This window comes from Salminus brasiliensis, chromosome 9, assembly GCF_030463535.1.
Source record: "Salminus brasiliensis chromosome 9, fSalBra1.hap2, whole genome shotgun sequence".
NCBI lineage: Eukaryota > Metazoa > Chordata > Actinopteri > Characiformes > Bryconidae > Salminus > Salminus brasiliensis.
Genome location: NC_132886.1, coordinates 24102705 through 24115709, shown reverse-complemented (window position 1 = coordinate 24115709; position 13005 = coordinate 24102705). Strand labels below are relative to the sequence as shown.

Genomic DNA, 13005 nt, shown 5'->3' with positions numbered 1-13005 from the left:
TAGGTCTCTCTCTCTCTCTCTTATCACTTCAGCGTGATGCTGGCCGGCACAAGTGTCTGCTAGCCAATGTGTCAGAATTGGGTACCTGGTGCTGTCCCTCGAGCGCGTTGGTTGCCTGGCGATGTTGCATTGGTGGTTTTAAGAGTTGGCAGCAGGTTGTGAATGTGTCAGTCCTCGCCCTCACTGTGTCTGGAGCATCACATGTGATAGGGGGAGAATATTAACGAGTGGGTTGGGAAGGAAAATAATAAATAAAATATAAATATAATTTTTTTTGCTGCATCTTACAGAATTGAAATTGCAGCAGTTTTGTGTTTTTGTGATAAACATCTGGGGATGATGAAGGTGACCTTCACCTGATGTCTTTCCACGAGCTCCTAACTTCAACTCTGCTGCTTCAGATCGGCCTTAGAACAGAAATGTGTGAGCACTGATCTTTCAACACAGGCAATGAGCCGTTCAATCCTCTTGTCCCCCCTGTACCTGTTTTAGTGGATCTGATGACCTGGCAGAGAGGGAGGCAGGGGTAAGAGCCAGAGTAAAGCTCCATCTGCCTTCTCTCTCTCTCGCTCTCTCTCTCTCTCTCATTCTCTCGGGAGTCTGAGGGAAGCTGTACAGTTCTGCCTGCAGACTGCAGCTCCTCTCACTGGCTATAAATAACTCAAGGTCATCATTGCCTCACCGCCACTACACACACGCCCCCGTGTGTGAGAGAGAGAGGGAGGGACAGACAGAACGGGACATACAGTAGGAAGGCTGTTTACAGGTTAAAATCAGGTTGCAGCAAACTGAATTTATTTACATGAGATAACATCAGCATTCAGCTGCTCTGTGATATCACTGCAAGTGCAGGTGTGCCACAGACTGGCTCAGACCAACACGGTACAGAAGCCGTTACTGAGATGTTCTGCATGTTTCCAGTCACTGCACGTGAGTAAAGATCAGAACTAATGCAACCCCAACTTGTACTTTAACTTGCTGGCCACTTTACTAGAAACACTTGTAGACACCTAGGTCAGTCTACTGCATACAGTTGCATGCCATTGTTCAGACACCTCTGTTTAAATGACACACTTAATGAGTGTGAACTAAATAAGTGAGCAAATCCTCTGCAGGAATCAAAGGTAAATGTTCCTTTTTGCTAAATAATTAAGTATCTTATTACCAGCACCCTCTGATGACCTCTGATGACCAAATGATACATCCTTTTGCAATTGGGTCAATTCAGGCAGCTAGGGGGTTGCTTGCAACAGTCTCCAATGCGTCTGGTAAAATCACACAAGCACATTTACTTTAGTAGCAATGTGTTACATAAATATCTGCTTTAGAAACAGTAATAGTGAACAGGCTTAAAGATTGACGTGCATTTATGATCACAAAGTTCATTTGAAATATCAGCTCAATTAAAACTTTATAAATGTTTTATCTGCATGGCATTTCTGATGAATCTGTGCATTAAAAAAGTCTCAAAATTCAGCATGGGAAAAAAAGTCTTTTTGTTTTTGGGTGAAACTAACCCCACCTTGTGGAGGCTGTATTTTACCCTGACTAGTTCTCACTGTGCTTAAAACAGGCAGACCAGGTAGGATAATAAAATAATATTAAACATTATGGAGAAAATTATGAAGCGTATTGACAGAACTCAGTGATTAGATACACTTATGATGGTATAAAAGCAGAATGACCTTGGAGAAATACCTGTCCAAATACCGTCTCAGACGACATTGATATGGGGATGTGAAATAAATGGCCATAAACATGCTCTACTTGAACCTGGTAAAACTTCACCCTCTTCCCAGTGTTAGTTTATGCCCTGCGTCCCCTCTGACCTTTTCCTGCAAAGGTTCCTATTAGAGCACAATTCCCAAATGTTTGCTGAATTTAACATAGAAATTGTCAGGTGCCATAATGTTTGTACAGCCACATGTAAGGTTTTATGTAGCAGAATTGTGTCTCTGTACAATTGCTGACCACAGGACCACTGCTATTCTCCAGTGTACCATGTCCATCATAGCAGTGACCCCGACATGATGGCATACATACTGCTGGTAGGAGCTTTTCAGGCAGAGTGGGGTCACTGGTTGAGGGTGAAGTGTGGCCCAACAAGCAAAAACTTCCAGCCCAGATCAGCTCTGTGGTCAGATTGCTACCCTTGGTGAATGACTATAGGACGGATAGCACAGATGTATGTGTATCAACAGATGGACAACGGTCTCCAACTACACATCAAAAAGGTGAGGCTACACCAGGAAGCTGTTTAAAACAGGTAAATACTGCATGTTGGTTTATAGTTGAACTAGATGTAGAGCTGTGCTCTCAGACTCCGAGACAAAGCCATCAACTTTTTTGTTGTCACTATTAAAAGCCACTCTTGGAATGTGACCCACCACAAGTATAGGGGAGGGGACCCAAAAACAAACAAACAAACAAACAAAAAAGCACCAAACTTAAGACAGACATTGATCGTTTTTTATTATATATATATTTATAATATGTACAGAAAGAAGAAAAAACATGATCAAACTGAGCTATGAAAGAGAGCACCAGAGTGAGCAAGCAGAGGAAGAGGGGAAGAACTACCGGCCTGGTGCTCGCTATAAACCATCGCCCATGCCTTCATCCTGCCTTACCCAAAGCAACACGGAGATGTGCAAATGACGTAGAGAGAAAACAAAAAAGTTAAAATGTAAAAGCGAGGAGGAAAAAAAAAAAAAAAAAAAAAAATAAATGCACGCTGTAAAGTTCCATCACATTCAAAAGTAGCCCTCCCACCTTCTATTCATCTCCCACCCCTCTACAATATTGCCCCTAGCCCCGCATCCGTTAAATCAGACACACAGCATCACAACATAACAGTTCAATTTATCGATTAAAATCAGTAGAAGAGCGAAAGCCTCTTGGAAAAACGAAAGCGCATTCAGAACGGGTCCAAAACAGGATGCTCTCAGTTTTAGTGTGAGATGGTGCGCAGGTCTAAAGTGAAACGCCTCTCGAACAATCGTATTCTTTTTGCAGACTCGACCTGAAAGTCATCAAAACAGCTCGTTTTCGAGACAGAAGGAATGTTACATTACAGTAACCACCCCCCCACACCACCACCATACCCAACACAACCCCACCAACCTGCTACTGCTCCCTCCAAACAAATCTCTCACTGGTAATAATGTCAGACGTCTCCCAAAAACAAAACAAACGGTTATTCTTTGAGGTTCAAGTTAGCACTGGCTGAAGTGGTGTTAAAAACTAGTCTTTAAATGGCTCATTTATTAGTAATCTAACGTTACGATACGACAGACATTGGTGCAACTAGCTAACTGAGACAGAACACTTTTCAACAGTGAATTCTACAATTGTTATCTATGCTCTTCTAGGTCCACATCCTATATATTGAAACTGATACAACCAAAACACTGTCTTCAGTCCACCAGGGGAGCAGTAGGACTTCGTCCGAGCTCGCACAACCGCTAAAGGACTCCGAAGCTAAAAACCGCATTCAGCAAAAGAGCGGAGTTCTGAGATCCTCTAGAGTTTGAAGCACGTGGGTGGAAAAGGGGTACAGGGGCTTTAAGTAGATCTCCGAACCATGCAAGACCCTCGTACCACACAAGGCAACGTTCAGACAATTTATGTACTGGTCTGGAGTCCTCACAAGACCAGGTCAAGTTACTGGAGGAGAAGAAAGGATCTGTGGATTTCTGAAAGGTTTGTTTCAGGTCTGAGGCAAAAGAGTAGGGACCTATCCGTCAGTGTTGGGTTTTTCTTTCCAGAGGATATGGGAAGTCATATCCGGTCTCTCCGCCTAGACCAGTCAGTCCCAACATCCCCCACAACGCTCTAACACAAGCAGCAAACTAATCCTCCTCCAAACACCACCACATCTTAATGGGAACCCTGTAACATCCCTCCACACATATGCCTAAACTATAGGACATACGTTTTTCAGCTGTATGAAGGACCAATCCCAAAAGAAAGAGTAAACAGAACATATGCAACGACCATTCAGATTCTATGGAAGTCCAACTCATCCAAATCCGACATGGAGAACGAATAGACAGCGAGGAAAAACCAAAGGCTACAGTAATACTGACAAAACTTAGTCAGCATGGGGCCAATAGTGAGTGAAGTCTCTGAACGGTGTTAAAACAGGAGGATCTGAAGCTCTGAAACACCAGACTGCAAAATGAAGTCCAGAAAAAGCTTGTATTTACAAGCCTGCAACCAGTGTCTTGCTGCACCAACCTTCACTGAACCACTAGCTTTCACTTTCAATACAGAAGAGAAACATAACACGCCGAGTTTGAGATAATGAGGTTTTCTGTTCCAGTTTGGACGTGATGACATTTGCCCTGCTGCTGAACGTACTGGATATGTTAGGGAGGAGGGGCTAAATGAGGTAATGGAGGGAACAGTAGCTTTAGTCAACCCACCCAAACCCTCGCAAAGGAAGTTACAAACGAACATGTCCTGTCCCCTCCCCACCAAACACCTTCATTTGACAGCAGTAATCAGTAAGCCTTGGTACAAGCATTCATAATTGGAAAACAAATTCTACTGGGGGGGAAAAAATCTTAAAATCACCAATAACAATAATTAATAATAATTATTAATAATAATAATAATAATGTTGTATGAAATAGAACATTGCCAATTTTCTATGCGCTCCATTCAGTATGTGACTGCAGAAGCCTCAGCAGAAGACTGCATCCATTCCCTTCCCTGCTGTACAACAACGAAAACAACCATCCAACAGCGAGTGTTTGCATGACGGATGTTGAGTATGCAAGACTGGGGAGAAATGCTGACTTCATGACAAACAGGATTCTCATGCAACCTTCCCTCTTTTCTTACACCTCTCAGTTCTGCTGCCCAGCATATGGATAACAGTGTGTCACCCAAAAGACAATTCATCTTCTGCATTTTTCACAGGACATGTGGCTTCCTAGGGACTGAGCAAGTGCTGCATCCTGGCCATTGGGGGAGGAGCGGGGGAGGGTTAGGGTTGTGGATGGAGATCAAGTGTGGGTGAGGCTAAGGTACAGGGAGGGGGGTGGGGGGTTGGGGGGGTACAAAACAAAACAAAAAAACAGGGCAGGATTACCAAGGAAGAGGTTAAGTGAGAGGGTGCAACTCTAGGAGTATAAAACCAAGGAGAGGACTGGGACCTCACAAAGGAAGCTACTAAACTTCTTGCAGGGAAGCCAAAATACAGTTAAAACTCAAGCTCTGGCTCCGAATGCAGTGGTTACTCCCGTAAGAATGTTAGAACGTCTTCACCTTCTGTTCTTATGCTCCTAGATGTGTGTGCGTGTGTGAGGGCTGACTGAGTATGTGTGTGTGTCTGCGTGGGGATGTGTGTATGTGTGTGTGTGTGTTTGTGTGTGCGCACGCATGTGTGCACGTGTGCCGGTGGGAGGCAAGGCTCTTCAACAGCAGCCGCCACCAGACTGTCGAACTGGAGTGCTGTCAATCTTCAGGTTGGGCTTGTCGCCTCCAGTCGTGGCTCCAGGACCCATGCGCTTTTTGATCTCAGCGGCCATGGTCATGAAGGCCTGCTCCACGTTGGTGGCATTTTTCGCACTTGTCTCAAGGAAGGGGATGGCAAGAGAGTCAGCAAATTCCTGCAACACAATAAAAAGGACAAATTACAAATAAGACTCACTCACACACACACACACACACTTAACAAGCCTTTTGTGGCCCAAATTAATTTTGGCTCGAAAGCAAACAGGTTTAAAACCATGACATGGTCCCAAACGTCTCAGCGCTACCACTACTGCCCACGTGTCTTTGCCATCAGTGACTGCAATCTAGAAGAGCACAACTGGTCGTGCTCTCTCCAGGTGGGTAGATGGTACTCTGTCACGTAATCACTCTTAAAAGCCTTAAAAACGTTGGCCGGTGTCTGTTAGCTGGTGTAGCAGTTCGAAAAGATGGCGATAAATTACGGACAGGAGTTACAGACAGGTGCAAAACCTACAAACACTGCAAACTATCCTTAGTTATGACTAATTAATAAAAAAAAACATTTAAATTAAAACATTTAAAACTATATATAAAAGACCTTAAAGTGTATGTAGGCCTTACAGAAGACTTAATAAAATATGTATAATCATAAATTCCTTTCATATATTACTAACATTCAAACAACAATACTTCACTCACCTTTCTATAGACAGCGGTTTAAAATTAGCATTGCTTTCCTGACTATTTACTGACATGGGGACAGAAAGAGCTTTACTTAAACATCCTACGTTACCTTCAACTTTACGATACGATACGATAGAAGATCGATCGATTGGTCAATCTTTTTTCCTACATGTTTCTTGATTAGAACATTTAAAAGACCAATTACAATATTTCGTCCCACCAAATTTACAGCGAATTAATCATTGTAGTTTCAAACCTTAGCTGTTGTGTAGTCCACTACTTTCTTGGTGGTGAGGTCACACTTGTTTCCAACCAGCAGCTTGTTCACATTCTCACTGGCGTAACGATCAATCTCCTGCAGCCACTGCTTTACATTGTTATAAGACTCCTGCAGAGAGAGTAAATGAGAGTGAGGAGGGGGGTACATTTTGGTGGTGCAGTCTCAGCAGACTTGTTCAGCATGCTTTGATCTAAGCACCAGTGGACCCCATAAATACCTAAATGATTTGCTGAAACTATGATCCGAATTGGCCGTCTCAAGAGAGCAGAGAGAGACTACAATATCAATTTGCCTCAATGTAAAGACAGCACCTTTGCACTGTGCTCCTTACTTTTTGTCTCTAAACTAAAATGAGGCACAGAGTCCTGCAGAATCTTCACATTCAAGTAGCACAAAGTTCAGGGTGTAAAACACAGCCAAACAGCAAGAGCATAAAGAGATTGTTCTTTAAAGGCTTTACAATTCCTTATTCCAAGAAGATGCCAAACCAGCATCAAACCAGGGTATTATTTTTATGAGCATCTTTCAGTTAGACTGTCTACAATCACTTACTAATCAATCATGTAACCATCCAACATATACTGCACTGATCATTTTTATATACAGCCCAAAACTATAGGGTTTGTCAGCTATTTAATCTAAAAGACATTAATTTTGAAAACGTGTGCTTGCTTTGGGGTGGATTTTTAAGGAGGGGCAGTTTGAAATGCATATATAAATCTTCTCTTGTTTCTTGTTAGGTTTTCACTGTGTTTTTAAGTGATTTTAATTTGTTCATTCTGGGGCATTCAGAGACTAACATACAGAAATGAAAGCTGTGGAATTATTTAGTTCAACAACTATACAAACACAGATCACGCCTCAAATTTAGATCTGTTGCTTAGCCAGTTACATCAAGGTCAAAAGGTCAATGTGTACTTTTTGTTTTTTTCCTAGCTTCTAAAAGACACACTAATCCAGTATTTGTAAATATGCTATGCTATTTTGCCCCCCCATTTAAAATCCACTGAAGCAAGAAATTCAAATATGCAGAGATGAAGGCAGCTTGATAAACATGTCTCTCTATTCACGTTTCAGTAATTTTAATCTTAGTTTTGGCAGGCCCATAAGAATTAAGGTGGTCATAAAATCTATACAATTAGAATTATATATGTTTTGGCAGATGTTACATAAATGGATAGTTTGAATACATACAATTTATTTAATTGTATTATTTAATTCATAAATTTACCAAATGTTTCTCCCAGCTTCGAGATCAGTGATCTGGAGTTCCTAGTCTCCCTTTAAAAGGTTGGCTTGTAACGTTAAAAAAATAAAAATACAAAGTGTACAACTATTAAACATATTGATTATGACTAAACATAGTTTGTAGTTCATTCTGGATTTTATTAGATACAAAAACTTAAATAAAGGTGAGAGACAAGCTTGTGCATGACGTCAGCAGTAAATGAAGGGAGCGGAGTATAGCACACTGCTACTGCCCTACATTTTATGAGATCCACAATTTCATTCAGACTTCTCAGTTGTGGCTGTCTCATTACATCTGGATCAAACTTGCAAGGTGAATATTTCAGAATGCATCACCTGATCTGTAACATCATAGACCACAATGATGCCGTGGGCTCCCCTGTAGTAACTGGAGGTGATGGTGCGAAACCTTTCCTGTCCAGCAGTATCCCACTGAGAGAGGGAGCAGGAGAGAGAAAGACAAGAAACTTTAAAGGATTATGTCTCCCATTTATCCATCTGTAAGTGCTTAAATCAACAAAGGCACTACAGTCAGACACACCTCAGCTTGAGCAGGATACACAAAAAAAAACATGAGGCTATATCAACTGCCAAGCTGAAAGAATGAAGCTTTTTTATGTTCCAGTCCATGCAACTAGCAGAGACATCCGCAGACAAAGCCTTAAATAATCAGCAAAGCAGAATACCTGAAATTAGCTAGACACACACCTACATCCTTTTCATGAGCACTGTAAGGCTGTCATAATACTAATTAGGAATGCATGATGAGATCAGAATTATATCAGCTTTGGCAGATGTTTAGATTACACTGATATTTTAAACTGATTAGATCACTGCTCACTGTAATCTGGAAGTGCAGATCAGTTACATATCAGATATGTACATGAAATACTGGATTCAAGCATCAGCCCACAATTCTCAAAATCAATGCATTCAAAAACCCTATAAACCAAAAAATACTCACAATCTGAAGCTTAATGGTCTTGCCATCCAGTTCGATAGTGCGGATCTTGAAGTCCACCCCTATGGTGCTGATGTAGCTCTCCGTGTACGTGTCATCCTAGAAAACATCCACGCACCATGAGAAGCAGCTATATTATAGGCTATATGGGGGTTCATAATTAAGATCTCTATTCTTATTCTCAAACCAGCAAATCAGAGAAGGAACTTGATTTATTTCTTTGTGAAGGTAAACTGAAGAACAAGCAAAATGTTATGAGAGGCTGATTAATTACACAGTATATTATTTAATACTGTCATATATTTCAATTGGACTGATCTGTAAATATAACCAAGGACTGGGACATGTGTTAAAATGCACAAAGTACAGCTCTGTGCAAGAGAGCTATTAATAGCTACGCAGACAGGCCAATTCCAGAGCAGTAAGGCACAAAACTTCACATTAAGTAGTCAAAGTATGCACCTCATAATTAAGTCATGTGACATTGCATTGGACTGCACAAGAGACTGAATGGACAGCTACACAGCTACCACTCACTAAAACCCAAGCCACAGACAGCTCTTACTAACTGCCCAGACCAGGTGAATAAGCCTGAATAAGCCATGGCTAGAACATGCACAACGTAGAGAGGGTTCTCCCCTTTCTTAAACCTCCAGCTTTTTAAGAAGATGCTGTGTGTTGCAGTAACAGCAGAGCACATATTCTTCTCAGCACAAATTCACCACACACAGTTCCTTCCACAGCTGTCTTAAACGAATAAGATTTCCAGAAAAAGAAGGAACAAAGCCCTTCTGGACATTTTAAAATAGGTTGTATACATTCAAGATGTGACCCAATCTGACGTGTGTGGTTACTGACATGCCAGATTGGCGACTGGATGTATCAGCAATAGATTTAGTGTAGATTATAGACTAAAATGTAGTATTTGGAAGTGAAAAGAAAAAAAGGATGTGATCAGTTTCATACAATGTAAAAGGGCTAATCAAGGATGTACTTACTGCAAATCTCAACAGAAGACATGATTTCCCCACTCCAGAGTCACCAATGAGGAGCAGCTTGAACAGGTAGTCACTGAAAAGCAAAATCAACAGCAATTTAACATTTAGCTATAATTAGGTCGTATGGCTCTAATCAGGGCTGGGCAATAGGACTATACTTATTGTTATCTCGATAAATTACATCATCAAAATGTTTCTGAATATGCTAATTGTTATGTTGTTAGTGTTTTAGAACACTAACCAAATGCATGTTTTGTTACAGATGGTATATTCACTAGATTTAGTGTAGTATAGTATATGCAAAATGTTTAATATTTTTTGTTTAGTGTCACCACTAGTTCTTTATTGTGTGAAGGGGAAAAAAAACATATCATAACCAAATAAAACAATGCAAACCCATCCCACTAAATAACTTAAACCTGTTTAAACTACTACTAAAAACACCACTGATGGATAAATCATTATAAAGCATTATTTATCTGGTTTAAATGGCACCTGTCAAGGGTCAGAATGTATTACGCAGCACGTGAACAGTCAGTTCTTGGAAGCTGATGTGCCGGAAACAGGAAACATTATCAAGGGATCTGAGCACCTTTGATGAGGTCCAAATAGTGATGGTTTGACGTCTTGGTCAGAAAATCTAGTCAACCATTGCTAGTGTGCAGTGGTCAATACCTACCAAAAATGGTCCAAGAAGGGACAACCGGTAAAACGACAATAGGGTCATGGGCACCTTAGACACATAGAAGCAGGACTTACAGGATCTGTTGCTAATGTCAAGGAGTCATTTACTACAGGAAACCTTCAGGATCTAGACAATATCAGGCTTTTAATGCTCTTAACGTTGTTAACGTGTTCAGTGTGCGCTTGAATCTTGTCACACAGGTAGGAAATTGTAGGAGTCTTGCCCAAGGTCTCTTTTCTATGTAGCGTGGCATGATCACCTGACCAGGCAATCGAATACTAGTCTGCCAAGGGGTTGTTACCCACTACACTCCACTACACCACCTGAGTCAACACTATAGGAGTGAATGTCTACCGCTTTCAGACTAATTTGACCTGTAGTCTGGCCTGAGGTTCAGAGATGGTGTCAAATTAAGGGGGACATAACCAAAAACAGTGTCCTCCTTCTGATAAACAACACCACGTGTGTCTGGTGGCCCTCTCAGCTATGAGAATGTCGCAACCTACGAGCTGCCCCGGTGCCCTCCTAATTCTGTGGGCATGGTTCCTGCCAACCACTAACATTAGACATGTTGCATCACATGTGTTGAGGAGCAATCACCAGTCCTCACATACAGAGGGTCATACAGCTTGACGTGTCCGTATTAATAACACGTAGCTACTCACAATAAAAAGCTACGAGCAATGTCACCTTAATTTATATACACAGTAAGTCCGTGAAGGCCGTATCATATTCTGCTTAATTTAAGCTGGATTCTGCTGGAGACGGGATGTCTGAAGTCGTGCCACGGTCGAGCTCGAGGAAACGGACGGGTAGCTCTGTAGACCTAACGTGAAGGTGGTCCTTCAGGGCCTAACGCAACCGCATAACAACACATTGTAGGCAGATTCACCACTGGCAGTTTTAGACGGTCTCTAGGACGGCTTTAACGCTCCTTTATGGCTTATGAATTGAATAAATAAGACTACTGCATTAATTATAGCTAGCTAACTATCTAGTCCACCCGTGTTGGGCTATCTATCTATCTCTCTAGTACCGTGACAAACCAACAATGTCGCCACTTTCGGAATGACTAGCGCTCCGCTAGCTAGCTATAGCAACCCCACTGTACTCCTTAAAAAAGAAATGCCTGTGAGCTACGTAGCTAACTAGCTAAAACACGCCTGTCATTAAAAAACACACACATTTAGAAACCGAATTCGGTACCTGGCTGGCGGGCTGGCTGGCTCACTACTCGACAGAGCAAATATTGGTTTAGCTAGCGCTAGCTCGCCTGGCTAACGTAGCTAGCGCTAGCTAGCTAGCTACAGCTCTGGCTAGCTAACGGAGCTCAGGTTAGCTTTGCTCTCCAAAATCTCCGTTCCACCTTAAATCGGATGCGGTTACATTAGTGCGCCCGTTCACCCGCTAGGCTGCAACTGCGGCTCTATTTAAGGTGGACCGGACAATTAGAAAACGAAGCTAACCTCGGTCCCGTCTATAGTCTCGCTGACGGCGTAGGGCTAACGTTAGCCAGCCTAGCCGACTGACAAAGCTCGTCCGTTCACGACGCCTAGATTTCCTACCGAGAGCAAAGCGGTCGTTGTCGTTGTCGAAACGAGGCGTCGTTACTCACTATTCTGGATTCATGGTGTGTGTGGCGGCCGGGGTGTCTGTTTATTTCGGCTGGAGGTCTGACACTGCTGCTCCTTCCTCTTCTCGCTGTGTGGAAAAGAGAGAGACGACGATGATGATGATGACTCGCACGTCTGGAATCCAGAGAGGCACTGTGGCGAGGCTTTTCTCTCGCTGCTTCCCTTCACTTTCCCACCGCCGTCCTAAGCGCTCCGACTCTTCTTTATTCAGTTAGACCCGCTCGCTTAACTGACATTACCCTGTAGAGGAACAAACGCGAGTATTGGCTCCTTTCCTTTCTTCCTTCCTATCTGTCCCTTGCGAAAAGTACAAGATGGCTGCGCAGGTGCGGCAGTGACATCAGATGACGTGGCGCTAGAGAGCGACTCCTCATTAAGGAAAGTTAGGCAACGCTGAACCGCCACCCCGTCCCGTCCCGTCCTCTCACCCGGGGCTAACTTTCAGACGTGGTGGCTTATATTATGTTGTTATCTGGTTTCTTTTCCTCTCCTGCGTCTTGTCTTATTGTTTTCTCGCTCTGCATAAAACTGTCCATTTTCTTTTTTCTTTTTTTAATAGAAAGGAATGGGGTGCACAACCCAGCCGACCACACGGGGTACCTCAGCAACCACTTGACAACATCCTACCAACATTCTGAGATCACTTTTGAGCAACCGCTTTAAATACCATAGCAACCACAAAAGAACACCCTAGCACAAACTTAGCAACCACCTGCAGCACCATAGCAACCACTCTAGTTAACCATCAAGAAACACATTGGCAACAGTATGGCACCCACTTAGCAACACATGTAATGCCATAGCAAACACCCAAAACAGCTTAGTAACCACCTGAAATATCTTAACAACCACCTGGTATGTCATGACAACCATCTAGGAAGTTATTTTAAGTGCTAAATGGATACTATGGTGTTATTAACGTGATGTTTGGTTGTTTCTAGCGTTTTTGATATGGCAGTTGTTATGGTATCTCAGGTGGTTTATAAGGTGTCAATAAGGTTACATAGCACCCACTTAGCAGCCACCTGCAGCACCAAAGCAACCACCCTCAT

General features: G+C 42.4%; 1 protein-coding gene across 1 annotated transcript; it reads right to left on the bottom strand.

Moving 5' to 3' along the window:
* Positions 1-2455: 2455 nt before the first annotated feature.
* Positions 2456-12281, bottom strand: rab1ba (zRAB1B, member RAS oncogene family a). The gene is made up of 6 exons (XM_072687941.1): positions 11935-12281; positions 9635-9707; positions 8640-8735; positions 8012-8107; positions 6404-6535; positions 2456-5618 (listed from the first exon to the last, which is right to left on the bottom strand). The coding sequence occupies exons 1-6, from the start codon at positions 11946-11948 to the stop codon at positions 5424-5426; spliced, it is 606 nt and encodes a 201-aa protein (XP_072544042.1). The 5' UTR covers positions 11949-12281; the 3' UTR covers positions 2456-5423.
* Between the last annotated feature and the right edge of the window lie 724 nt (positions 12282-13005).

Coding starts and splice junctions, on each gene's coding strand:
- rab1ba (XM_072687941.1), bottom strand. Junction 8,108..8,639: donor AGACCATTAAGCTTCAGATT/GTGAGTATTTTT, acceptor TCCCTCTCTCAG/TGGGATACTGCTGGACAGGA. Junction 6,536..8,011: donor TCTATGATGTTACAGATCAG/GTGATGCATTCT, acceptor CTCTCTCTGCAG/GAGTCTTATAACAATGTAAA.